Source organism: Acartia tonsa, chromosome 7 (assembly GCF_053477335.1).
Source record: "Acartia tonsa isolate MP-2025a chromosome 7, ASM5347733v1, whole genome shotgun sequence".
NCBI lineage: Eukaryota > Metazoa > Arthropoda > Copepoda > Calanoida > Acartiidae > Acartia > Acartia tonsa.
Window position 1 is genome coordinate 21,242,045 of NC_137266.1, and position 27,497 is coordinate 21,269,541.

Consider the following 27,497-nt stretch of genomic DNA (forward strand, 5'->3'; position numbering starts at 1 on the left):
ATTTCCCTGAGAATTGTTATTGAGGAAAATGTTTGAAAATTTTGTGCCTCAATCTAAATGCACTAAAACTACAAAATGATGCAATTCTAAGCTTTATAGAACACAGATAAATGTTCCAAAAATTATTTATAATACAAGAAAAAAATAATATCTGTAAATACGTTTGTCTTTATGAAAAAAAGTTATATAACATTTTTCTCCTACGATATTCTAATCTTTAAATATTGCTAAAAAAATAAGTTTTGTGTATAAGCATTTTTAATGCGATATCTTCATTATTTGAAAAAATAATGTTTTAACATTTTATTGGTTTATTGCATTTTTATTCTAATATTATATGAATATATGTGTAATTTGATTTTTAAGCAGATTAATTTTACCGTAATTAGAAGCGCAGCTTCCATTATAATTAGGTCTGTACGTCATTCAGTCAAATTATTTGGTAATAGATTTATTGGCCATATCTTTCTTGTTTATTGATGGATATAAAAAAAAATATTGCCCGAAGCACAAGGAGACATCTTATAACGATATCGTATTTATGGATTTATTGACATTCCTTCATTAATTTAAATTGTCCTTGTTTTTTTGAGTTTTTTTGTAAATTGACCTTTATATGTACTTAATGTATCTAAATTTAAACTAGTTAGAAGCAGGGAGGGGACATTGGGTGGTTTATTACACTAGTCCCCAATGTTTTATGTTAGCGTTTTCTTATTCTTTGGAACTTTTATTGAATTTTGATTGGTTGGTTTATTGAGTATCTAAACTTTTCAACCACAAATTGTAATCTTCAGAAGAGGTAATTTTGTTTTCATTGGGGATGTACATCAATTTATCGGCCATTTTCTTATCCCTTTAGATCCCTAAGTTGGATAGCTAAAAAAGTATACTGTATGTATTGGAAAAGTGACCGTAGCAATATATGTTACACAATTTTCAACCCTAAAGCTTACACTGAACTTTGGAACTTTTTTGACCTTTATTTTGAAGGGTTCTAAAGGGATAAGACAATGGCCGATGAATTAATGTACATCCCCCAATGATAATATTCCAAATCACAGTTTCTGAAGAGTAAAATTAGTGGTTTAAACGTTTGGACACTTTACCTACTGATCCAATCAATCAAAATTTACTAAAAGTCCTCAAAGTAGTTAAACCAACGAATAAGAAAACGCTATTATAAAACTTTGGGGACTAGTGTAATAAAGATCCCATTGTCCCCACTCTTTCTGTTTATTTTGTCATTTTTACTTTTAGTAGCGCAACTTCTTTTCAACAGACAAACCACGATAATCTATTATTTGACATAGAAGCTAAACTTCAATATTTTATATTTTGTTGCAAGTGCCTTTGTTAAATTTCATCATAATTTCAACATAATGTTACCTAACTTAATCAATTCATGATTAATAAATGTTTGGGGTATGATATTACAAAATTGAGTGTTTTTAAAAATCAACGAATATAAAATTCCAAAAATCCACAAGTAATTTTTATATCATCAGTAGGCTTTTTTGCCTCTATGTTCCTTCGTTTTAAATACAAAATAATATAAGAACTATTTAAATGTAAATCAAATGTTTACAATTTGCTAAAAATAAGTTTTTTTTCAACGTAATCGTAGGAACGTTAAGTAATAATAAGTAGATTTGGAAGGGTAGAATAGAATTATATTTCGGCCTAGTTACCTAATTTTAGCAGAGATTGTAAAAATATATTAGAATAAACAAGTGTTTAAAATTTAGTAGGTATAATGTAAATTATTTCAAAATTTTATGCAATATTTGAATTTCGCCATTAATGTTTTCAATTTTGTTTTATCATAAAACAGCTGTTTAGCATTGTGATATGAATTTATAATAATATCTTGTAGAATATTCTTCATTAAGACTTAAGTTAATTAAAAAGCAATAAATGATTAAGTATGAATTTTATTAAATTTTGGCTCATTTAGGTTTTTTGTAATTATATTATTATTGTTTTTTATCTAAATCCATGTATTAGATTTCAATGTACTTTGATAATCTATACTAAAGCACTATTTGTATTATGCTTAAAGTAAATAAAAATATATAAAATGAATTATATATTACATATAACGTTTATATAAAATTAGCTAACATATATCTGCGTATATCGTTTTACGTAAAAAAAAAAGAATGTACTTATATTATAGTTTTTAGTAGCGAAGCTACTCTATAATTCACTTTGTCCGTCCGTCAGTCAGTCAGTCCGTCAGTCAGTCCGTCAGTCCGTAACGCTATGGGGGAAATGGGATTTACTCAGCTCCTATAAAAGATAGAATGCTGAAATTTTTTGACAACATTCCCATCATTAAGGAGCACAATTGACTATAAAACATCATTTGCGGTCGGACCGATTTTTAGCAGGTTTTAGGCTATTTTTATATTTTTCACATTTTTCTCCATATCATCAGTGTTTATGGTCCGATTTTCAAAATTTTTTCAGTTACAGATATCAAAATTAAATTTTCTGTCGTTTAAAGAAACAATCATGAAGGCCAGACTGCCTTTTTAGCAGGTTTTAGGCTATTTTTATATTTTTCACATTTTTCTCCATATCTTCAGTGTATGGTCCGATTTTCAAAATTTTTTCAGTTATAGATATCAAAATTAAATTTCCCATCTTTTAAAGAAGACAACCATGACGGCCAGACTGCCTTTTCAGCAGGTTTTAGGCTGTTTTTTTTTATATTTTTAACATTTTTCTCCATATCTTCAGTGTTTATAGTTAGATTTTCAAAAATTTTTCAGTTTTAGATATCAAAATTAAATTTCCCGTCTTTAAAGGAAATAACCATGACGGCCAGACTGCCTTTTTGGCTTGTTTTAGGCTATTTATAAATATATTTAACACTTTTTTCCATATCTTTAGTGTATATGGTCCGATTTTCCAAATTTTTAAGGATTTAAAAATTAAATTTTTAAGAAAACAACCATGGCGGCCAGACTGCCTTTTATCAGGTTTTTGGCTATTTTTATATATTTTACATATTTCCCAATATCTTTGTTTATTTTGATCCAATTTTCAAACTTTTATGGGATATCAGTATCAAAATAATTTTTCCCATTGTTATGAGCATCTTTAATATAATTTACTTTGACCATCGTCATCATACAAAATAAAACAAGGTTTCATATTTATTTTATCCAATAAATCTATTCTTGATTTTAGTAAAAACCTTTTAAATCTACCTGTACGTATTCCCATCTATGATTTTTTGTGCTTCGCTACTTATGGATGTTGTCATCCTTGTTATTTGTCTTTTTTCATTCTTAAACTAGGATTAACTCATTTAAATGTAATGAAATATTAATTTGCATTTTGTAAGATTGGGGTAGGACATTTAGGGATATAAGGGATAAGACAATGTCCGATTAATTGATGTACATCACCAATGATGATAAACCTGTCTGTAGATCACAATTAGTGGTTGAAACGTTTGGACACTTAACTGAATAAACCAACCAATTAAAACTCAAGAAAAGTCTCCAAAGTTGTTAAGCCAACGAATAAAAAAAAAACGTTATTTCTAGTCACTTTGGAGACTAGTGTAATAAACAGCCTTTTGATTAATTTCCTAAATACCCCCTCTCTCTTGATACATGTAGTTTAATATGTATAATAAGATGCCTAAAATAATCTAAGATTAGGAAAAACCTAAATCAATTGAATTACCTAATGTTTTTTGGTCTTTTTATGACTAATCAAAACAAAAGAAAAAATCCTTAAGATGCCCCTTATTCATCTTGTTGAGACGAAACCTTAGAAGAATTACGTCTATTTGTTTGTGTGTGTGTCTTTCTGTGTGTGTGTGTGTGTGTGTGTGTAAGGGCCTCTTTGCAAATGTATTATATAATTATGCAAAGTTTTAGCACTGCAAACTTCGCCAATATTTTGCTCTAATTTTCTACTCATATTCAAACATTTTTTTTGTACTAGATATAAAGTTTTCTATATGATTTGATTTGTTATATTTTTGAAACTTTTTGTCAATATTCCCATCATCATTAAGAAGCATAATCAACTATGAAACATGCATGGTGGTCGGACTGCTTTTAGCAGGTTTTTGGCTATTTTTATATTTTCCCATATCTTTGGTGTTTTTGGTCCTATTTTTAAAATTTTTATGAATATGAGTATCAAAGTTAGATTTCTAAGTGATTTTTGTGTTTATAGATGAAAGGACAATTAGCTTTTATTTATTAATTTAAAAGCAATATAATTGGTTTATTGTAAATTCATAGTGTACTTAAAACATTGATTACAACAAATCTTCAATAGTAACCCTACTCTTTTTAAAATAATTATATAACTGCATTTAAAGTCTAAGAATTACACAAATATGTATAAGTAGAGGCCCTATTTTACCTTTTTATAAATGATATATTTCTATATGTATTATTAAGTTTATAACTTATGTAATACATTTGCTCTCTTAGTGCAGTAGTTAGATACAAGTAATAGTAATAATAATTAAAGTTAATATGTCTTATATTTACGTCTACTCTATGACAAACTAGCAGCTGCGAACCTAGCATCTAAGGGCTCTGTATTTAAAGGACGTCAAAAATAGCTTAAAACCTTTTCTGGTCCTAAATGAATCTACCCTTGAAAGAAAAATTCAATTAGTTCAGTAGTTATTGAAATCTAAAGCTTCAGACAAAAATAAACTTTATTGCTTTATAAAATAGGATATTAATAATTCTATATTGATTCAAAAACAGCGTAAAACTTTTTCAGTATCTTTATATCAAAAACTCTACAATATATTATGTTACCAAAAATAGAATAAATTTTCAACAAAAATATAGAAATATATATTTTTCTAAATCATTTGAGATATTTATAGGTTAGATTTTCTTAAAATTGTTATTTTTATCTTTTGCTCTCTATTTAAAGATCATTTATGTATTAAGAAGAAAAAAAACTAAGTGTTAATTTTTTGTAGATTTCCTTAGGTAACAATGGCGCATTTTTAGATCATCATAACAATTTGAATTTTCACTTGTTTTTCTATTAGTTTATCATAATACTTATATTAAATGTACATTCAGTATCAATCAAAATATAATAAAACTAGTTATCATTTATCTATAAATAAATGACAAAAATCATGTAAGAAAAACACACAATTTTAAAATGCAAAAACTAAGCTAAAAACGTTAAAAGTGTCATTCATTATTGCCTTTCTAAATTATTTTTGCTTGTTTTTGCCATAATAATGTTTCTTTTTGAAAAAAGTGTAAAAAAAGTCTTTCTTTTTCTTTTTTCTACCTTGACCTAATTTTGTTCTACTCGAGTATAAATATATGTATTATATATTTACTAGAGTAAAAAAGACTATTCCTTACTGGAGTATACTTATATGTATACACACAGGGAAAGCTTTATTTTCTCATGGCATAGTTTATTATTATAAAAAATTAAATAAAAAGAACAAAATATTTAAGATTTAAAGGTAGATTTTTAGGATGGTTTTAGTACATTTATAAATTAATATTTAGCTGTCATATTAAGAAATTATTTTTAGAATCCTTATCACTGTCAATGCATTCCCCTCCACCCTATTTTTTTGCGAGTTGTAAAGTTCTGTATATGATTTTCTAGATTTACATAGAATGACTTTAATTTTTTTTTGAAAATAAGATGTTATTTTTGTCTATTTTTATGTAATCTAGATTACCTAGATAGAATGACCTCAAAAATTCTTTAAATTAGGAATATTAAAAACAAATTTTTACTTCACTGTTCCCTTTTTTGATTGCTTAAATATTCAAGCAAGAAATAAGTACTTTTTTACCTCAGCCTGTTGCCAGGCGTTAAAAGAACAAACTTCATAAAGAGTTTAGATAATTAATAACTCATTAATTAACTAGTTGCTTCGTACCTAGCCTTAAGGGAAACATGTAGGTCATAAAAATAGTCTAAAACCATCCAAAGACTTGACCAGCAGTTTCCGAGATCACAAGCTTTCGACAAAAAAAAACTTACTTTATATTATAGAAAAATAAACAGGACAGAGAAGATTTGATAACAACATTCAAATCAATCGTTTAAATAAAGAGACAATTTTAATTATTGTGTCATATAATTTTTTTTATACCTTATATAAAAGTCTATAATAAAGCATCAATAAAACAGTTCCTAGATTTATTTCATACTTCAGTAACAGTATGATCATAATCTATTTGTAGTTTAACATTGTACTGTAAAAATACTGATTCTAATAGATTTTAGGAATATACAAAAACCAGACGTCTGATTATTAGGCCTACGTATAGAGTAGTGAAATAATGGATTTATTATTACTTGGATCTTACACCAAATTTTCTAGTTCTATAATTGTGTGAACTGTGTAGCGGGCTGAAATAGCGATATCTCCTTTACCCCATCCCCTCCCCTCATTTTGGATAAACGGCCCGACCAACAAAAGCGAGGGGAAGTTGTAAACTAAAGTGACGACAATTTTTCTCCTGTTATATAATCCACGTATATTCTAATCCATTAGTGCAATTAAAGGCATAACTTTTACATCAAATATTAATAACTTGTGGATAAAGTTTTAGGGTTTGCGTTTGTATGTATGTTTATTGTTTATTATGAAGGATTAATTTAGCTTTCAAGAAAGATTATTTAGTGTATTTAATAGATTTATTTTTAAATCTCTATGTCCAATGTTATTAGAATCATTTTATAACCCTATACGTTTGTCGCGTGTCTTGTTATTGTAAGAGCTTTTGTGTGTGTGTGTGTGTGTGTGTGTGTGTGTGTGTGTGTGTGTGTGTGTGTGTGTAGGTGTATTTTTATTAGTTTGATAATAAAATACTAGTTAAAAGTTAGAAGATTAAAATTGTCTGTGTCATAATAATAATACCTTAGTCAAATTGACGGCTAGTGACGGTTAGCCGGACGTATCCCAATAATATAGTAGCTGCGCTACTAAAAAGTGATTATTTTAAATGTCATAAAAAATTGTGTGATTAAATTGATTCTAATAAATTAACGTTGCCTTCAATTTTTTAAAAATTAACATTCTACTTATTATAGAAAAATATTAATATTATTTAAATACATGAAGAAAAATACCTACATTTTATTTTTCTAATTCTTTATTTCTGTTTAAATGTACTTACAATTTATATGTTCTTTCACAGCGAGTTCATTAATTACAAAGCATAAAAACTACTAAAAATGCAAACTGTCCAGAAAAAAAACATGTTTTGAGTTTAGTTATTTAATTTTAATTGCGTTACTTTTTTCTGTATAAAAAATCTTCCTAGTTTTATTTTAGTGTCATTGCTCTGAATTTTTAGGGTCAAAAAACTAATTTTCATGAACCTAAAGGGATGAGACAATGGCCGATAAATTAATGTACATTCCAAATGATGGTACACAAAATTGCCCCTACTGTAGATTACAATTTGTGGTTGAAACCTTTGGACACTCAACTTAATAAAACAAACAACCAAAATTTAATGCAAGTCCCCAAAGTTGTTCATCCAATGAATAAGAAAACGTTTTTAGAATACTAAAGGGACTAATGCATAAAAACAGCCCAATGTCCCCTTCCTCCCTGGCTCTGTGGAGTTTTAGGGTCAAAAAACTAATTTCTATTTTTAACAAGGATTTAATTTTAAAAGAAATAGAAAAAAAGAAAAGGATAAAAATTATTAAACAACAACGACAATTATGTCAATAAAGGGCGAAGAGAGATGATAGACAAACTTTAATATTTTCTCTAAATCGACTGTCTAATTGACAATTTAACAATTTATTAACAATTTAACAATAAATTATTTAATTGTATAATACTTCACCCTATCCTTGATGATATGTAATATCTACAATTCTATCAAATTACTTAATCTGAGACACATGGAAAAATGCATATTTTTTTAGTATAAACAAACCTTCAACTGGTGCATTTTTAAAAATGGGGCGGTGGATTTTGTTGATTTTATGTAATAAACGAGCCTTTTTATGTTATTTTTTAAAAAGGAATTTATACGACAATCAAGGATTAAAACACCCACCTCCCCCCTTCTCAATTAGAATAAAGTTTGTTTTAACTGATTTATGTTGCTTTAAAGGTTAAGGGTGGAGTAATTGCAAGTTTTCTTCTTTTATGATCCTCTACAAAACTAGCTATTGCAATCAGGGAAGAGGGATATGACAAATGGCTGTAAATTAATCTTACATCAATTTCTGTAGAACAATTTTGTAGGGTTGTAGAACAATATAATTTTCAGTGTTCCCCCCTCTTTGTGTTGCAATAGTCTTATTATTTCTTTTGATACGATTGTGTCTTGTGTATCATCATTGGGGATATATGTATAAGTATATGAATTAATTGACCATTGTCTTATCCCTTTAGATCCATGGTTTCCTCCCTCGTTTTGTTGCAATAGTTTTCTTATTTGTTTTGATATAATTATGTCTTATAAAAAACCTGTTACAAAAATAATCAAAGACGATTTAACAAGAACAAATAGTGGTGCAATACCAATTGGAAACTTTAATGTTTAGATTAATTTGAATTTATTGACAATGTTTAGTAGATGCCATACGTATGGTTTATCCCTTGGTTTACGAGTAGCTATTATGCTAAGTAGTATTTAAAATCTTGTAGCTAATTTAGTCGTCTGAAATTGACAATATTTTTATACAGTAATAAATATTGGTTTAAAGGTTTTAATAACGGACTTGTGGCTGATCATTAAAAATTATTAAAAACTGTGTTTTAATTGATATGTTTGTACGCAAAGCATTGCAAAGTTTTTCATTTTTTTTATATGATCCTTGGTTAAGAGAATCATCACAAGAAATTCTAGAAATCTATCTCAAATAACTGCCTGAAAGTTCCTAACAAAATGTTTAAAATTTCAGATTGTGGTGTGGCTCAATGTGCGCAAGATTCTGCCAGCAAACGCCATGGGGTTTCCATGAAGGATTTCGACCTACTCAAAGTATTGGGCACAGGAGGTAAGTTATTATTATTTTCTTAACCCTTTTCCTCTTAGGATGAGGCCGAAAATAGCAATAAACCAGTACCATGATCTATGTAAAGAAAGATTCCAAATAAATGAAGATATCAATCGGTTCAGTGGTTATCCTTACCATTGTATAAAATAGGATTAGTTTTTCATATGAATAATTCTTCAACCTACTTAAAACTTAATATTATGCAACAAATGCTTTTCTAAAGTCTAATTGTTGTTTTTTAATATAAATTCGGATAAATTCAAGCTTTAAATTAGGTGTTCTTTTTTTAGTGATCCTGATTTTCGTACATTTTTTAGCTTCTCATAAACTCATTTAAAAAAAACATTTTTAACATTTCAGATAAAAGAATAACTCCACAAGTTGAATTATTGTTCTTGTTATTTCATTATCTTTCAACCCACCTTTTCCTAATTTAATCTCTGCCTACCACTTTATTATAAGCGTAGCTTCTATATAACTTGCTTTTATTACAACAGCAATTTTAAAATTTAGATGTTTAAATATCTAATAAAAATCAAGTAATTGGAATTTCATATTTATTGCGCTAATTTTGGATAAATTGTTCTTGTTTGTTCTGACTCTATGTCACAACAATCGACAGTTCTGAGAGTAATTAAAATCAGAGTATTACAATATGATTAGCACCCATACTAGCCTGTAAATTTGTTGTTATACTACTAGAAATCTATTACGTTAGAAACCAGCACAAAATTCCATTTAAGTTCTATTACGTAAAAATCCAAAACTGCTAACTTTGTTCATCTTAAAAATTGCAAGGAACCAAAATAAAAAGAATATTAGATAATATAACAGATAAATATACCTAAGGAGATAACAACAAAGCCTTTAATTGGTAATATTTTTTATGTGCCTTTATCCAGGGTGGGAGGGGACATTGGGCTGTTTATTACACTAGCGCCCAAATAATCTTTTCTTATTGGCTTAACAACCTTGGGAAAATTTATTAAATTTTGATTGGTTGGAGTATTAAATTGAGTGTCCAAACGTTTAAAAAAAGAGGTAATTTTAAGTATCATCATTGGTGATTTACATCAATTTATCGGCCATTGTCTTATCCATTTAGATCCCTGGCCTTTATCCCATAAATTTACGTGGTTTGGTCACAACAAGAGTTCCGTCAGAGGGGCCTAACATGGTTCCAATACATACAATAAAAGTAAATTATAGAGTAGTTGTCCAACAAATAAAAGTTCATTGTCCCCAACACCCATAAAAGCTTTCATATTATTTCTATTAAAAGAAAAAATACATTTAAGGTATGAGATATTTACTATGAAAAACAAATGTCATGCCATTAAATTATCCGTCAGTCAAAATGCCTATTAAATAATTATTATCATACAACAAGCAAAAGAAATCTATTTTAAACACTCAATAGTAAGGAAAAATACCCTTAAAGAGAACGTCATTTGATATATACATTATTTTAAAGTTTTGACAATTGAAATTAAATTATAAGTTTACTAAATTTCAGGGAATGAAAAGGCTATGATTGGTCAATTAATCTAATACCCTTTAATATATACTAGATACAAAACACAGAATTATTTCCATGAGAAAAATTGAGAACTTTAATTTACTGTCCATGGCACAAACCCTGTTTTCTTGCTTTGACGGATTTTCCTATGTTTCAGTTATTTTATTTGGATGGGGCCAAAGGTTATTACTAACTGTTATGAAAATGCGTAGATTTAAGAAAAATAGACAAATAATCGCATAACAGAACAGACTAAGATTCAATGATAAAATTCCTAAACGTTTTAGGTGCTTTTTCATATGTTAATGAAGGAAGGACAGCGTTTGATAATTTAATCTTCATCCCAATTATAAAAACTAGACATTTTAGTCATTTTTCGGTGTTTTGGGTTTTAGGGGATTTATTTATTGTCCCCTCTCTCTTTTCTCTAAATATAATGAAGAAAAGTTGAACGGCTGCTTATATAATACGAGTGAGAGGCCTTTAGAGAGAGAAAAAAGGAATCTTGAACATGTATTTTTATTTTTAGACACAAGATATACATAATATATATATGCTTATTATGTAATATCATCGCTCTCTCATAAAATATAATAATTTGAAAATAGAAAACTGAATTTTGTCCTTAAGTAGTGCATAACAAATAACTTATAGTATATTCAGTAAATGTAATGCTTAACTTGCAATAAGACAACCATATTTTTATGCTTTTTTTTGTGGGATTGAGTTCGTAGTAAGAAAACATAGAAACCAAACAGTGTAGAGTCTGAAAAACTTTCAAAGTCTTTGATTGGCTAACCGTCGGACTGACTTAAAGAACGTACCTCATACCCTAATTATAGAATAGCTTTTTCTGATTTCTGTATTATAAAAGATAGAGATTCTTGCTAATTTTCCTATTTATTTATATCAAATTGGATAAGATATTGAAATTCAAAAGAATATCAATCAGGATATTAAACAGTTGTATTTTACGTAAATTAATAATAAAACTATTCTTTAAACGCTCTGTTCTATTATAGATTTTCATCTGATTAAAACATACAACCAAACATGAGTAAATGTTTTATGAAAGTAAAACCAAAGCCTTACAAAACAAACTTCTCTTAAACTTCGTAGACACTAAGATATATAAGTTTTCCGGAATTTTAAAGTTAGGGGGAGATTTGAAATCTGCTTCAAATTTTAAGGATTTTTTATAAAATTCGTTTTTTCTATAATTCTTTATCTAAAAGCGGAAATGCATTTTAAGTTAATTAATTTTGGCATCTGTGATTGGTGGATTTAAAAAATCTGCGCTCTGATTGGATGTCGTACATCATTCAACCAATTAGAGCGCAGGTAGTTTAAAATCCACCTATCCTATTGGTCAAAATTAATTAACTTAAAATGCATTTCCGCTCTTAGATAAAGAATTATAGAAAAAACGAATTTTATAAAAAATCCTTAAAATTTAACGCAGATTACAAATCTCCCCCTAACTTTAAAATTCCGGAAAACTTATATATCTTAGTAGACACGTTGACTTGCAATTCAACAAGGATGACATCGTCAGTGAAAGCGAACCGCAATTATCGGACAAAAAGACATTAATGATGTAATATAGATCTTTTAGTTACTACGCTTGTTTGACTAAAGCGTATTATTGTAATAATGCATGGTTTATAATCTATAAGACATTCTAACTTGCCTCAGTTTACTATTATAGCTACCATTAACAGACAACGGACGGCCATACACGCTATAAATTCAGAAAAGCTTCGCATTTTATAACAAGGTTTTCATAATTTTTATTGTATGCTTCGAAACGTGAAATCTTTTGATTTTTTAAGTTAATAGAATTGGTTATTTTTGTTTTCTTGGCTTTTATAACCAAGTTTATTTTGTTAGATTAATATTTCTGTCTCATTTTCCTGCACTAGAAAAAGACTATAAAATAAAACAAACAAAAAAAGATTTAATCTGTTGATTCAATTTTTTTCCAAAAGAAGTTATTCTTATAAATAGCTTATGTAGAGGAACACAGGTATCTAAAGGGATAAGACAGTGGCGGATTGATTGATGGACATCCCAATGATGATATACAAATTTACCCCTTCTATAGATTACATTTAGTGGTTGAAACTTTTAGACTCTTAAATTTATGAACCAACCAATAAAAATTCAATAAAAGTCTCCGAAGTTTTTAAGCCAATGAATAAGAACTATTCAAAAGTTCCTAAAGACTAATCCAAATGATTATTTCAGCCTATGGGAAAGTATTTCTGGTGCGGAAGCAGACCGGGCCTGACAAGGGGAACCTGTACGCCATGAAGGTCCTGAAGAAGGCCAACATTGTCCAGAAGAAGAAGACCACAGAACACACCAGGACTGAAAGACAGGTATTGTCAATAAATAACAATTTTTTCTTTAATATAATATGATTTGTTAATTTAACTTATTGTAACAGCACAGCTACGCTTTAACTAGGATATGTCCGTACGTCCGTCTGATATAAATAATTGATTATAGACAATGCACTATAAATTGCTATACATTCTGAAAGATGATAGACAAAATTATCCTTTCGGAAGGTTAAAATTGTTTGTTAAAAGTTAGGACACTTCTATTCTAGAACTAACCAATCACAATTCAATAGAAGTACACAAAGATTTTTAGTTTACTAATAAGATGACCTGTTTATAAAACTTTGGGTACCAGTGTAATTTACAGTCCAGTGTCTACTAACGTCTTGCAAAAAAAACTTGTCATATGTTGTATTTACTGTTTTAAGGAAAACAGATGACTAATTTCTTATTATTTTTAGGTGCTTGAAACCATCCGCCAGTCTCCCTTCCTTGTTACCATGCACTACGCCTTCCAGACCCCTGCTAAATTACATCTTGTCTTAGGTAAGAATATTATTAATAAAGGGGTTTTGTATAGTTGTAATATGTTAGCTCTGATTATAAATATTCAAATGATCTGTCAAATGCTTTGTTTAAATCAAAGTGTTATTGAATATTGTTACATATCCTATTATTTAAAATAGTAAGAGAACTGAAGCTATTGGGTTCTCTGTTTTAGGTTAGCTTCACATAGGTCCTGTAATGGTTTTAGGCTATTTAATTTCCTGATTTATTAAAGTGTTTTATTTTTTTTCTAGCTCCTTACTGCCTTTGTATGTATCTATTATCGAAATAGTTATCCCATTTACAAAAGTATAATCAATAATTGACTATAATATATATTACTTTTTATCAACTCTAAATAATTTATAAAACTGTGTTTTCACATTAAAATTACAGTTTACAATACCCTGTTACTTTACTGTCAAACTACTGTCATTAATTGACTTTATTTGCCATAAACCAATCACACATATTATTTGTCACAGCAAGCTTTTTAAAAGAGTTTTAAAGTCTGTATGTCACTTAAGAATGGCAACACAAAAGCAGGCTTCAATACACATAGATTATACAGTGATATTTTTGTAATAAACAACTTTAAAATCAGTCTTTTGTTGCATTACTTTAGAAAAATAGGTCATAGAGAAAAATCTGGTATATTTATAAAATGTATTTATCAGGGAGAGAAAGTCCAATGGCATCATTTGATTTACATCCCTTTTTTCTTTGAATAAGTACAGGCTACAAAAGACAGAATTTTACCTTGGAGAGAGAGGGGGATAAATCTGTGTTCCTATCTGAGTATTTATTGGAAATGTTTGTATATTTGCTTCTAAAAAGTCAGAATAGATTCTGTTATTCAGCAACTTGAATCTTTTAGTATTAGTTTGACGTTCTTTCCTTATAAGCAGAGATAAGACAATGGACTATAAATATATACTAACCCAATGATGACAAGCAAAATTACCCCTTCTGTATGTTTAGATTATTAAACAATACTAGTTTGAAACCAACCAATCAAAATTCATTTTAAATACATAAAGTTTTTGAGCCAAAGAATAAAAAACTTGGTTGTAAAAATTTTGGGTACCTGTGTAATTTACAGTTTAATGTCCCCACCCTGCTGCTAAAAGATGGAATACACCATTAATCATGACAACACAATAGTAATGGGCAGCCAATGAAAGAGCTTTACCCCTTTTTTTCTCTCGTTTTTTCCTCTGTGTGTATAAGAAGGAAGGGAAATAAAGAAATAACCCATATTGGTCCGTGGAAAGGGATAAGACAATGGCCGATAAATTGATCTACATCCCCAATGATGATACAAGAAATTCCCCCTTTTATAGATTACTATTAGTGGTTGAAACGTTTGGACACTCAACTTAATGAACAAAACAATCAAAGTCCCCAAAGTTATTCAGCCAATGTATATGAAAATGTTATTATAGAACTTTGGTGACTAGTGTAATAAACAATCCAATGTCCCCTCCCTCCCTGAATATTGGTCCTTGGAAAGGGATAAGTTAATGAAAGATATATTTAGGTTTCCAATAAGCCATATATTTCAAAAACAATTGCCATCGGGCTCTTCCTAAAGTTAATTTACCTAAGTTATGTTAATCTGGTAAACTTAAGTAAAAAGTCTAAAAGGCCTTAAGGCCATGAATCTTTATTACAACTTTATGTTTTTGTTTTTATTTTTAGTTATTTATTTCTTATTTTGTCGTCATCAATGTATGCTTTGTTGATATAGATTTATTATAAATACTATTTACTCTTTATATTTGGTATAATATAGTCATATCAAAAAGCACAAGGGTTATAAGATTCTTAGGAAAAATATTTAACCTTTTGATAAAATGTCTTAAAGGTTTATTTGGTCAATAAAATGGTTATTTTTTTCCTACTCATCAAACAATAAAATTCGAAAAAAATGTTACTTAACTATTTAATTGTTACTTGTAAAGGCAATTATCATATTAATTTTAAATGTCAAATGGTCTTTTCATGTTTTCCTCTAAAAATTCTTGCTAACTATAAAAATGTATGTTGTAACCCACTTAACCTTGATTATTTACAGACTATGTGAGTGGGGGAGAGTTGTTTACCCACTTGTACCAAAGGGAAAGGTTCAAGGAGTGTGAAGTGAGAATCTACATAGCAGAAATTGTCCTAGCCCTCCAACATCTACATAAGGTATACCTACACTGTTTTCTTAGTAAATCATGAATGAATCAGTCAGTCAGTGAGAAACAAGAAAAAAATAATATCCATAAAAGTCTTTGATTAGTTTGAGCTAAAATGTGATAAATATAAATTTAGAATCCCATTAAAAAGTAAAAATTCATCTTTATAAATATTATTGAAATAATGGTTTTCTATTTTGATAATATCGTTTATTTGTTATTAAGAAAAATAATAATTTATTTTTAATATCTAAGTACAAATTGTCACATTATTATCAATGTGTTTATTTCTCCCAAACGTTTTACGAGAATATTTATTTATCTCATCGTATTATAGACAGCCATATAAACCAGTTTTGTTAGCCCTGACTGGCTGAAGGCTCTGGCTAACTAAACTTAAATTGGTGATATGATTTTTATTTTATTATTCGTGAAAATTATGTGTAATACAATGCTATTCATAATTTTTCAGTATGGCTTTGAACCGGTTCTAATCCAGCGGATGTTAATCGGTTTCGAAGCAATAAATTAAAATGTGCTTAGATAGGTCATTATTGGATATTTTGATCATAGATTAAAATATCCAATTTTCATATGATTATCCTATTTGGAAAATGAAAGAGAAAGTGAAAAGAGAAGATAGAAAGAAAGAGAAAGAGAGAGACAGAGTTAATAAATTCATAAATTCTTTAGTAGAGTGATTGGAAGATTAAAAAGAACCTCATTCACATCATTTTTTTATGTTTTCCTAATAACAAATAGTAAAATAGGATGGACAGAGATTAATAATTCTAAATGTACATCCCCAGTGATGATGCACAAAATTTGCCCTTCTGTAGATTATAATTAGTGGTTGAAACATTTGGACACTCAACTTAATGAACAAACCTATCAAAATTCATTAAAAAGTCCCCATAGTTGCTAAGCCAACGAATATGGAAACATTATTGTATAACTTTGGGGACTAGTGTAATAAACAGCTCATAGGCCCCTATCCCTGATTCCCTATGCTTTTCAAGACATTTAACAAAATTTTAAAACGTGAAGGCTCCTTTTTCAAAGAAATATGTTTTAAAGGCCCAATCTAACAACCAAAAAATCCTTGAAAGATTTTTTCCAAATTCATTCATCTCAGGGGGGAGTAGTTTCTATACCAAACATTTTCTACAAATATTTTAATCATATTCATTTCATCACCAAAAAAGGGGGATGGTTTAAAATTCCTAAGGATAGGGTTTTTGATCGATTTGATATGTATGGATGGAATGTCTATCTTTTTCATTGTATCTAAATATTGTATAAGTCTATTTAAGGCATTCGGATTTTTAAAATTTAGAGATTTTAATCGATTTGAATCATTTGACTTTTCAATAATAGAGGATGAAATAACGTTGATAATTGAGCACAAACTTTTAATGATTCGAGTTAATTAAAATCATTTTCCTTTTTAATATCTAGATATGTAATTTTCTATCTTATTTTAGTTTGGAATAATCTACCGTGATATCAAGTTAGAAAATATTCTCCTGGACTCTTCCGGTCACATTGCCCTAACAGATTTTGGACTCTCCAGGTAAGCTGTCTTCATTTTGTATGCGCAGCTACTCTATAACCGATTGTTTATACGTCAATTTGAAAATAATAAAATTGGAGATTTTCAAGTTCATTTATACCGAAGAAGTGCTGTTTGTATTTCTATCTACTCACAAAATAGCCTAAAACCTATCCTGAAGACGTGTTAAAGATCAGACATGCCATTTACGAGATTTTACTGGATACACTTTCACCCAAACACCCAGCTACTTTAGTATTTTGGATTTATCATTACCTGACCTATGTAGATTGGCTACCTATAATTTAATCTATAGTTAGGAATGATTATAATCTTGGTATTACAAAATAAAGCTAGCATCTGTACATTATAAACTTGAAAAAGAAATATTTTTAACACATGTTTATTGCATTAAAAAACATTGATAAAACATACTTTTGATAAATTATGAATTTTCATGTTTAAAAATGGATATTTTATATTAGTTTTTCTAACAAAACTGGTATTAAATTTATTATATTTATTTTATTATTAGTGGAAAATTGTCTGTAAATCGATGCAATACATAGATTTTCAATATGGTTAAGAACCGGTTCTAATCCAGCGGATATTAATCGGTTTCGAAGCCATTCCGGAAAAGCATTTTTATCCTTTTTTCATAAAACAAGAGTAGAATAAAAAGTAAAGATTTGTTGAAAAAAATTTGTTGCAGTAAATCTTGTAAAATCCAGCAATATTATTACATAAATAGTCATATGTCACACATCAAGATTCTAAAGTTTGCATGCGAAAGTATTTGCGAAATTTTGGTATGAAATCAATGTTTCTTTATCCTCTAGGGGAACTTGAAGGAAGGGGTTAGGGGGAAAGTTGACCCTCCTCTTTGAATTTTACTCATGAAGTAAAAAATCTTTCTTGGGGGGAGGGGGAGTCATTTGTTTAGTCATTGAGGGTATAAACCTTTCCTGGATCTATAAGAAACTTTATTGTAAAGGAAAACCATATCGGTTCAGACATCATGTTACTTTTATATAAGAATATGACAATATCTTTAAGAATCTTATAAATTACAGATGAATTACAGACTAACTGTGACAGACACAAAAACTTGTAGTGTAATATCTCAACTAAAATTATTAAATAGTTGTTTGTAAACATTATCAAAGTACAACGATTATTTTGTTACGTTATAGTAAAACAAGTTTAATAGTATTTTTTTTTCAAAAACAAGGATTAAAAATAGCCATAATGGGAGGTGGGGGCAATATTACAAAATTGGATAGAGAATAGTTATTTATTTTATCGTATTATAGACAGCTTTTCGCAGATGGCAAAATTAGAAATTGTAAGATTAAAACCAGTTTTTTTGGGCCGAAGGCTCGGGCTAACAAAACTGGTTTGATTTCTAATCCAGCCATACTGGAAATATCTTTACGCGTAATTTAGGTTTCTTCAAAAACTTTTTAAAAATTTCTAATATGGCTTAATTTATGTAAAGTAATCATACTAATTTTTCCACAAGTGAATTAGTTAAATATAATGAAATACAGAACAATTTGAATAATATGTCAATTTGTACCATTCAATCATTGATGTTCGGGAAGACTGATTGCCTAGATAATTGATTTTAAACATTCCTTTTTTGCTAATATTTTATCAACCAAAGTCTAGTGTAAGACATATCGATAATATGTCAGATATGACAACTTTTATTTAATTAAATATGATCGACAATTAATTTTGAGATTCTTTTTCCCTTTCCTTAATGAAGTTAAATTGAAAATGAAATAATTCATCTCTAGAAAAAAACAGCGCAATTTATTTAAAAATCAATGAAAACGCAAATTATATATAGTAAGCAATTTATATATCATCAAATTAGTCTAACTGTAAAATTCATAATTTTATGCAATTTCAGCTGCAGAACTAGTTTTCTGTCCGTGCGGCCTTTTAATGCATGTAACAGTCCTAGAGGGCGTAGGGTAGGGATAGATAATGTAAATATAATTAATATCTGGTAATTATTGGGAGGGGGAAAGGCTATAGATTGATTAAATATCCTTAAAATTGTTAGTGGCTAACTCAAAAAGGAAAAAATGTTTTGAACATTAACAGTAATTGAGAAACTAAAAAGAAAACTTCAAATAACCTTTAATATATTAAAAAATCGGCAACTCTTTTTCTCCCTCTTCTTGTTGTATTAGATTCCTTGAATGCAGTTTTACCGTTGTCTTTGTTTGAAATATACTCTCTTCTAACCACTCTTGCAGTTTTTATACATTTTTATACAGGCATAAACATTTAAGTAAATTTGCCCCCCCAAAAAATAGTTTTTGGGGTTAACCTATGAGATTTATTAAATATTGCTATATCTTAATGAAGGATAGATACACCTTTATTGACTATTATTGAGATATGTATACCTTCTCATTTAATACAATTAAAACTTTTGATTTATATTTGAATTCATATCATTCTCCTTTCCCCCTGATTTTTCTATGCACAAAGCCAACAGATTCGACCATTTTTTAACACGGCACAAAATCTGGTTACATAGTCCTTCATTTACAGTACCATGACTGATCATAAGCAAGCTAGCATTTTCAAAAATTCTATTGCAAATCTTTTTTCAAAGGATCTTCCAAAATAAAGAAAGAGAAGCTAACTCCAACATTTTTTTTGTTTCTTGCAAAAATTGTAAATCAAATCTTGAGAAGATAAGGGTTGCAATAAGCAAAAAGAAATTATTTTTTTATGATTTAATGGTCTTTTTTGCTCAACTTTTTCTTTTGTCATTACTTAAAGACATTGAACGCAAAATAAAAGAATTAAAATCATTGCGAACTCTTTTTTTTATAGGATCATCTTAATATGTTTGATGATTTGTCAAACAGAACATCATTTGGTTTAAGGTCATAATGCCATATGTCTGTCGTGGTCTGAGTTTGTTAGTTTTGTACAATATGTTTGGTAGCGCAGCTACTCTATAATTTTAATGTTTCTTTAAATGATTATGCCTAGTTAATGTATAGGTTTTATTTTTTTTTCATTTTGTTCCAGTACTTTTTAAAAAAATAAAAATTTTTTGGGGGGGTATTTTTCATTTTTTTTTTTGGGGGGGGGGGGGGGGTTATGGGTGTCCCACCCCCCAATAAATTGGTTATAAACCTTCCCGGGACCTATGAGAAGCTACCCTGTAAAGGAGAACCCGATCGGTTCAGCAGACAAACAAACAGACAAACAAACATCGTTCTACTTAGTATTATGACTATATAATGTTTTTATTAAATTTAGGGAGTTCCTGTCCACAGAGACTGACCGACGGGCCTACTCCTTCTGTGGAACTATCGAGTATATGGCTCCAGAGGTCGTCGTCGGTGGCAATCATGGACATGATATTGTAAGTATTATTCTATTTTACTCCAGGTGCAGCGATTTAATGGTAAAAGACAATTGCCGTAAATTGATGTACATACACAAAATTACCCCTTCTGTATATTATAATTAATAGTTAGAACGTTTAGACACTCAATCAATCGAAATTCATAAAAAGTCCCCAAAGTTGATAAACTAACGAATAAGAAAACCTTATTATAAAACTCTGTAAAAACAGCACATTGTGTTATTTTTTATTTTTTAAATCCGCAAAGTTAAAAAAATGCTTGAAATAATAGGCAATTACGTGATATTTAAAGAAAAAGTAATAAGTTAACGACCTTATTATAAAATAAGAATATTCTAGCTTAAGAATAAATTACGCAGTTCATATCTAATTAAAATGATTATAAAAGCAAGAAGTTTAGGAAATTTTTAATTCTATAAAGTTTAAATATCATCAAAAGTACATAAAGACAGACGAAGATCTAATTTTTTGTAAATATTTTTGGCTGCAATTGTTTCCCTTGAAATCAGCTGACAAAATATTACATTGTTTTCATTCTGAAAATCAGCTGACATATTATCATTACATTGTTTTCTTTCTGAAAATCAGCTGACATAATATCATTACATTGTTTTCATTCTGAAAATCAGCTGACATATTATCGTTACATTGTTTTCTTTCTAAAAATCAGCTGATTTTATTTATTTGCTTTATTTTTTTGTCATGTCTTATCTTTTAATACAAATGTTAATATTTGCTTAGAAAACAAACAAGGATGATGCCATTCATTAGTAGAGGTGCCCAAAAATATCTGGTTCTTAGGACAAAGTAAATTAAGTAGTAGTTACCTATAGGTCGCAGGAATTATCTGTCAATCCTTTATAACAGCTGAGAAAATGTCAAAGAAGATTTTAAGAGTAGCTTCACTACTAAAAAATAACAAATATGATATATTATTTTAAATAATAAGGAAATATTTGAAATGAAAGCAATAAGGAATTAAAATTCGGGATTAATAAATTTGTATTGTATATCCTATCCTTAAGCATTAAATCATTGCAAGACGCACTAAGCAGTTAACATTTGTATTTTGAAAAATCAGCTGATTTTGTTTTTATATACATAATAAAATCATGTATATTATGCACTCTGCTCTTACGCAATTATACACACAGAAAAAAACACGTTTCAAAGTATATTTCAAACAAAAATAAAAAGCCTTGCACTAAAAAGATGGAAGATTTTTTTAGAAATAGGATCGACTTTTTGCTAGCAGTTCCAAAGATCTTACATGACAGGCAGCATTCATGAATATTACAAAAATTAATGTAATTAGAGTTAAGATATTGATAAATCATTAAAAATTTCTTTTTCTTTTCCTTCTCCCTCCTCTCTCTCTCTCTCTCTCCCTCCCTCAATCTTACTCCTTTCTCCGATGTCTCCGTAAACGTGACTCTGACACAAACTATATATATATATGTGTGTGTGTGTGTGTGTACAGAAATACTACACTAAATCTTACACGTGAAATATAGGAAAGGAATTTCTATTTTGGACAATTAGATAAGTATGAAGATTTTTTATTTTCAAATCGGTTTAGTTATGATTAAACATATAACTTAGCATTTACAGATATTATAAATCACATCATTAATAAACTTTAACTAATGTGTTATCTACGATTCCATAAACCAGAGGTGTATTTACAAAAATGTTAACTAAACCATTAAATTTTCAGAAGTTTTTAAATAAAAAAAATAATAATAAAATAAGGGGGGGGGGGAAGTTTTGACACATTTGCGTAAACAGGGAGCATAGGCTTTATCTTTGGACTGAGGGGATAGGTTATTAGGGATAAAATCATTCTTATATGATGAATTTTCCCAAGTTTTAACATTTTTTGGATAGGCCTCCAGGTTCCGGAGCTCCAAGCCTCCAGGTCCTCTCTGTACAGGTAAAAATGAAAAAAAAAAATTTTTTTTTGAAAAGTTAGAAGTCAACTTATGAAACAAAAATTGCATTCAAAAATATGCATATTTTGTTTCATAGGTTGACTTCTAACTCTTTAAAAAAAATTTATTTTTTTAATTTTTACCTGTACAGAGAGGACCTGGAGGCCTGGAGCTCCGGAACCTGGAGGCCTATCCAAAAAATCTAAAAACTTGGGAAAATTCATCATATAAGAATGATTTTATCCCTAATAACCTATCCTCTCAGTCCAAAGATAAAGCCTATGCTCCCTGTTTACGCAAATGTGTCAAAACTTCCCCCCCCCCCCCTTGTTTTCCTGTTATTTTTAATGAGTTTTATGTTTGTTTTGAATAATTTTACAGCATTTATTTTTGTTTGAAATCAAAGTAATCGCCACATAAATTGAGTATAAAAAATTTGTGGAATTCAAATGATCAAGTTTCATTAAAGAAAATGTTTAAAATTTCATAGAAAAACAAGGGGGACAACTTTTCTTAGTAGCGAAGCCAAGATACAAAGTAGATATGAAATAGTGATATTTCTGCAAGAAACAACTACCTTTGATAGCAGCCGAGATAATCTTTTTAACCATTATTTAAGATATGCGTTTAGAGTAGCTTCGCCATTAAAAATGTTACAGCTTTCTTTAATAGATTTCTGATGTTAATAGCAAAAATTGCTCTCTTAAAATGATTTATTGATTTTATGTTTATTTTATTTTATGCTAAGGTTAATAACCCTATGCTAACCTTTTGTTATCAATTTTACATATTTCATACTACTACATATTGATATTTCAAGAAGCGCAGCTACTCTACAATTATATGATATCCATTCGTCCTGTGCATTTTATCAAAAAAAATATTGTCAGTTTGTTGATGCTATTTACTTAAGCACTTACTTATAAACCTGTGTTAGCCATTATAACAATTTACATTTTCCATAATTTTGATTAAATTTTCAATGACATGAATTATACCCAAGGGGCCAACACAGGATAAGGGGGGGGGGGGGGTGCAGTGATGCACCCTGAAAAATGGCATTTTCTTTTCTTACATTGGAGTGAAGATTCTTCAAGGTCATTCTTTCATGGAGGGGGGGGGGGGGGAAGGAGCATGACAATAAAGAGAGTAAGGAAAGAAGAGTGTATTAATAAAGAGAGAAGAAAGATAAATTGTCAGGGATTGGTTGTCTGAAAAAAATTAAACACTTATTTACCATAAAATAGAAAAAAACAATGATAGAACAAAACAGATAAAGTTTAAACTACATATTAAAAAAAAACATTATCATTAAAGATGAGTTTAAGTAAAAAAATGACAAAATACAATTTTAATTTTTAGTAATTCAACTTGTTATTGATTCAATGTATACTTTAATCTTTATCAGCTTTGTTCTTCTAATTATTTTTCATAATACACATACTTTTCCATAGCTATTGGAGGCCAAAAATTATCCTTCCACTTTTGTCAGTACAAATCTTCTAATTTCTAAACTTCCCCACAATGTTATATTTTGTTATGATAGGTAAATTAGGATAGATTAAGTTTATTTATTATGTTTAATAAGGATGACCTTGTTCTTTATAGTATCATATAATTTATTATTAAACAGGGATAATTATGTTTATTATAAGCGCAGCAATAACTATCATAAAAAATAATAAAAGAAAATATGCTATAAATTATCTTTAGGCATTATCAATATAGTACCTAGCAAGTTTTGATATATTTTTATTTATTAAATCTTTGTCCGAAATAATCAATGCAATTTGCAGAGATACATTTACTCTCATGCAACTGAACTGCACTGGTTTTTAAGTTTATTAAAAGCCTAAGTATCACAGTAAAGTAACAGTATTGAATAGAGTGCTACTATACTGTCAGCTACTGTTTGTAATAGACTTTAGGAATAAACTTCAGAATGGCATTATGGAGTATAGAAATACACTCTTTCTCTCTTTTGCTTACTCCTATTTCTCATTCTTTCTGTATCTCTTTTTCTTACTCCTATTTCTCATTCCTTCTTTCTCTCTTTTTTGGTGCATCTGTGCCTTTAACCTTCCCCCTTTTTATGTTAACTTCTTTACCTAACCAATTTTATGAATTTACTAGCTTAAAAAGTATTATTTTTTTTTCTAAATTAATAGGAATACCATAATACGATAATTTTATTCCAAACCAATATTTTTCTCGTTTTTGTTAAGTTAGAATGTGCAAAATTTACCAGAATATTTCATACATTTGCAATATCATTATTTGCCAATTTTTTTTGCTTATCATAATGTACTTAAGCAAGAAAAAATAACATTCCACTCCAAGGTATATCTTGACTGAAATATTTTAGCATGTTCAGTTTTATTTGAATATTTCTATGGTAAAAAAATTGCAGAATATTTGCACATAGTGATTAAATGTATCTCTGCCTTTTTTTTCTGCACAACTATAATATTGCACTTTCTTCCCCTCTTGTTGTACCTATAAATCCCACCTCCCTCTTTCTACTATAAACCTTTTTGGGTGAAGCTATTCTAGCTACACAATTTTCCCTATTTTTCCTCCTAAATCAAGTTCCCCATTTAGTTTGGCAAAATTCTCTTTCTACTCGAGAAAGAGAGGTTCCTTAAAATTGACAGAGATTAAGATACTGAAAAATTAATTAGTAATTATTTATAAATTTATGTACACCCCCGATGATGATACTCAAAATATCCCTTTGGTAGATTATAATTAGTGGTTGAAAGTTTGGACACTCAATTTTATGAACCAACTAATCAAAATTCAAAGAAAAGTCCTCGAATTGATTAAGCCAACAAATAAGAAAACGTTATATTAAAACTTTTGGAATTATTGTAATAATTCATCCTCCTTAAAATAAATCACATTTGAAACTCAGCAAAGCATTTGATTGGATTTTTTTTTATCAATACATAAAAAAAGCTGTTTTTAACAGTTGAGAATTATGTAAAGATATTGATTTCAATGAGGATGTCATTTTTTAAGTTTTCTGCATTGTTTTAAATGATTTTTGATACCTTCAATAATCATCAATAAGTCAAATGCGCGAATTTTCTTCTTAAAAATTGAGAATGCATATTCATGGTCAGTGTATCCGTGTGTAATTCTGCTAACACTTCCTCTTCTCTCTAAAAATGCAATTTTTACAAAGTTTTCAGTGCAGCTCCCCCCTCCTCCCCTAAATTCTATGCTCATACTATGTTCTTCCTTTTTAACAATCTCATAAAAGTACATTCAATCAAATTTTTCTTTCTAAGAAGAACATTTAAGAGTTTGTGATAGGGTAGCCAAAAATTTACATGCCAAATTTTTGCTGTATGTCATATTTTTTTGCAAATCTTTATATTGATTGATTTTTAAAGTTCAACAGTCATAGATTAAGGTGAATAAGATTGGCTTCAATTAAGCAAACATAGGATATGATCTTTTAAGATTTTTGGTTTATGGCACAAGTAAAGGATTAAAATTCTCAAAAAGCATTTAAGGTCAAAGGGTTAGTTATAAAAACACTGGCATTTTAGGATCCAAAAATTGGTTGTTTCATTCTGTTGTACAAAGGACATTTTAAAAACATAACAGGAGTTAAAGGTTAGAGGTGGGATTTTATAGTACTTGGATCATAGTTTGATACTGCAATTTTTACTATATTGATATTGTATTATACTGTGATAATAAGATTCAGGAACCAGCCCTAATCTGGCAATATGCAGTTTGTTTGTTTGTTTGTCTGTGTGTGTGTGTGTGTTTGTTATGTGTATGAAATTGCATGTTTTTTCAGTGTGATTTTTAGTGTTAAGATTCTGTGTGTAACATGTATGTGATTTTCTGTGTTGAGGGTGCATGTTACTCTGTGTAATTCAGTGTGATTTTGTGTGTGCATGATGGCTGTGTGTGTGTAGGCCTGAATCTAGTCAAGGTCATTACAACAAATTCTCACAAAATACAATCTCTCTCAAACTATCTATCTATCATTTTTCTCTTTCTATCTCTTGCTATCTCTCCTCTCTTTCTATCTTTTCTTTGGATATCTACAGAACAATTCTCTTACAATTGAATTATTTTCTTACATTTAAATTATTTAAAATTATTTTTCTCTTTCTTGATTTAGATTAGAATAGGTATAAAATTAAGGAAAAAAGTCATAAAAAGGTATAAAAAGAAGGAATTTTAGTTATATATCAAGGACATTTTAAAGAGACAGACAGTCAGGCAGGCATGTCATAAACACATTTTTGGTTAATTGTCTAAGTTTATCAATTTACATATGGGGAAGGGATAAATAGTTTGTTACACAAAAAGTGTGATATTCAGTGATTTATTTACAATTCCGGTTGGGTAAAAAATTGTCATTGCTGCGCTATTTATGTAGTTAAAATGTGTGTTTCAATTTATTACTGTAGTAAAAATACCAAAATAAAAATAGCTTTCAAGTTTAAATAAACTAGTAAATAAAAACATTTCTTTGTTACAATTTACAGTTCAAAAGGATCAATAGCTAATTTGTTTACCATTTATATGCCTTTTTAGGGATATAAATTCTCAATAATAAATACAGAATAAGCAAAAATAATATTTTCTCAATAAAATGTTGTAAGCTGGTTATTACTGCAATACATATGTTCATAATTGTTCTTGTTAACGCTTATTAGGGATCTAAAGAGATTATAAATTAATGTACTATTATATCTCCGATAATGATACACAAAATTACCACTTCTGTAGATTACAATTAGTGGGTGAAACGTTTGGACACTTAATTTAAGGAACCAATCAATCAAAGTTCTAGAAGAGTCCCCAAAGTTGTCAAGCCAACGAATAAGAAAACGTTATCATAAAATTTTGGGGACTAGAGCAATGTCCCCTCCCTCCCCGATTTAAATAAATCTTCTCTAAGATTTGTTTTTCATCAGATATCTTTCTTTTAAATCTAAATATAAAAGAGGCGCTATTAATGTCGTTGTTCCAATATATTT

At 28.8% G+C, this 27,497-nt stretch overlaps 1 protein-coding gene across 2 annotated transcripts in view; it reads left to right on the forward strand.

Moving 5' to 3' along the window:
* Nucleotides 1-27,497, forward strand: part of LOC145325056 (ribosomal protein S6 kinase alpha-5-like) — a 59,295-nt gene that overhangs the window by 27,082 nt on the left and 4,716 nt on the right. For both annotated transcript variants that reach the window (XR_013881389.1, XM_080167876.1), the window contains exons 3-8: nucleotides 8,914-9,009; nucleotides 12,776-12,909; nucleotides 13,335-13,419; nucleotides 15,497-15,612; nucleotides 17,087-17,175; nucleotides 20,449-20,554. Coding sequence is in view for 1 of the 2 variants with exons in the window: in XM_080167876.1 (XP_080024002.1) it covers nucleotides 8,914-9,009; nucleotides 12,776-12,909; nucleotides 13,335-13,419; nucleotides 15,497-15,612; nucleotides 17,087-17,175; nucleotides 20,449-20,554 (626 nt within the window). In the remaining variant the exon portion in view is untranslated. The remainder of the gene's footprint in view (nucleotides 1-8,913; nucleotides 9,010-12,775; nucleotides 12,910-13,334; nucleotides 13,420-15,496; nucleotides 15,613-17,086; nucleotides 17,176-20,448; nucleotides 20,555-27,497) is intronic.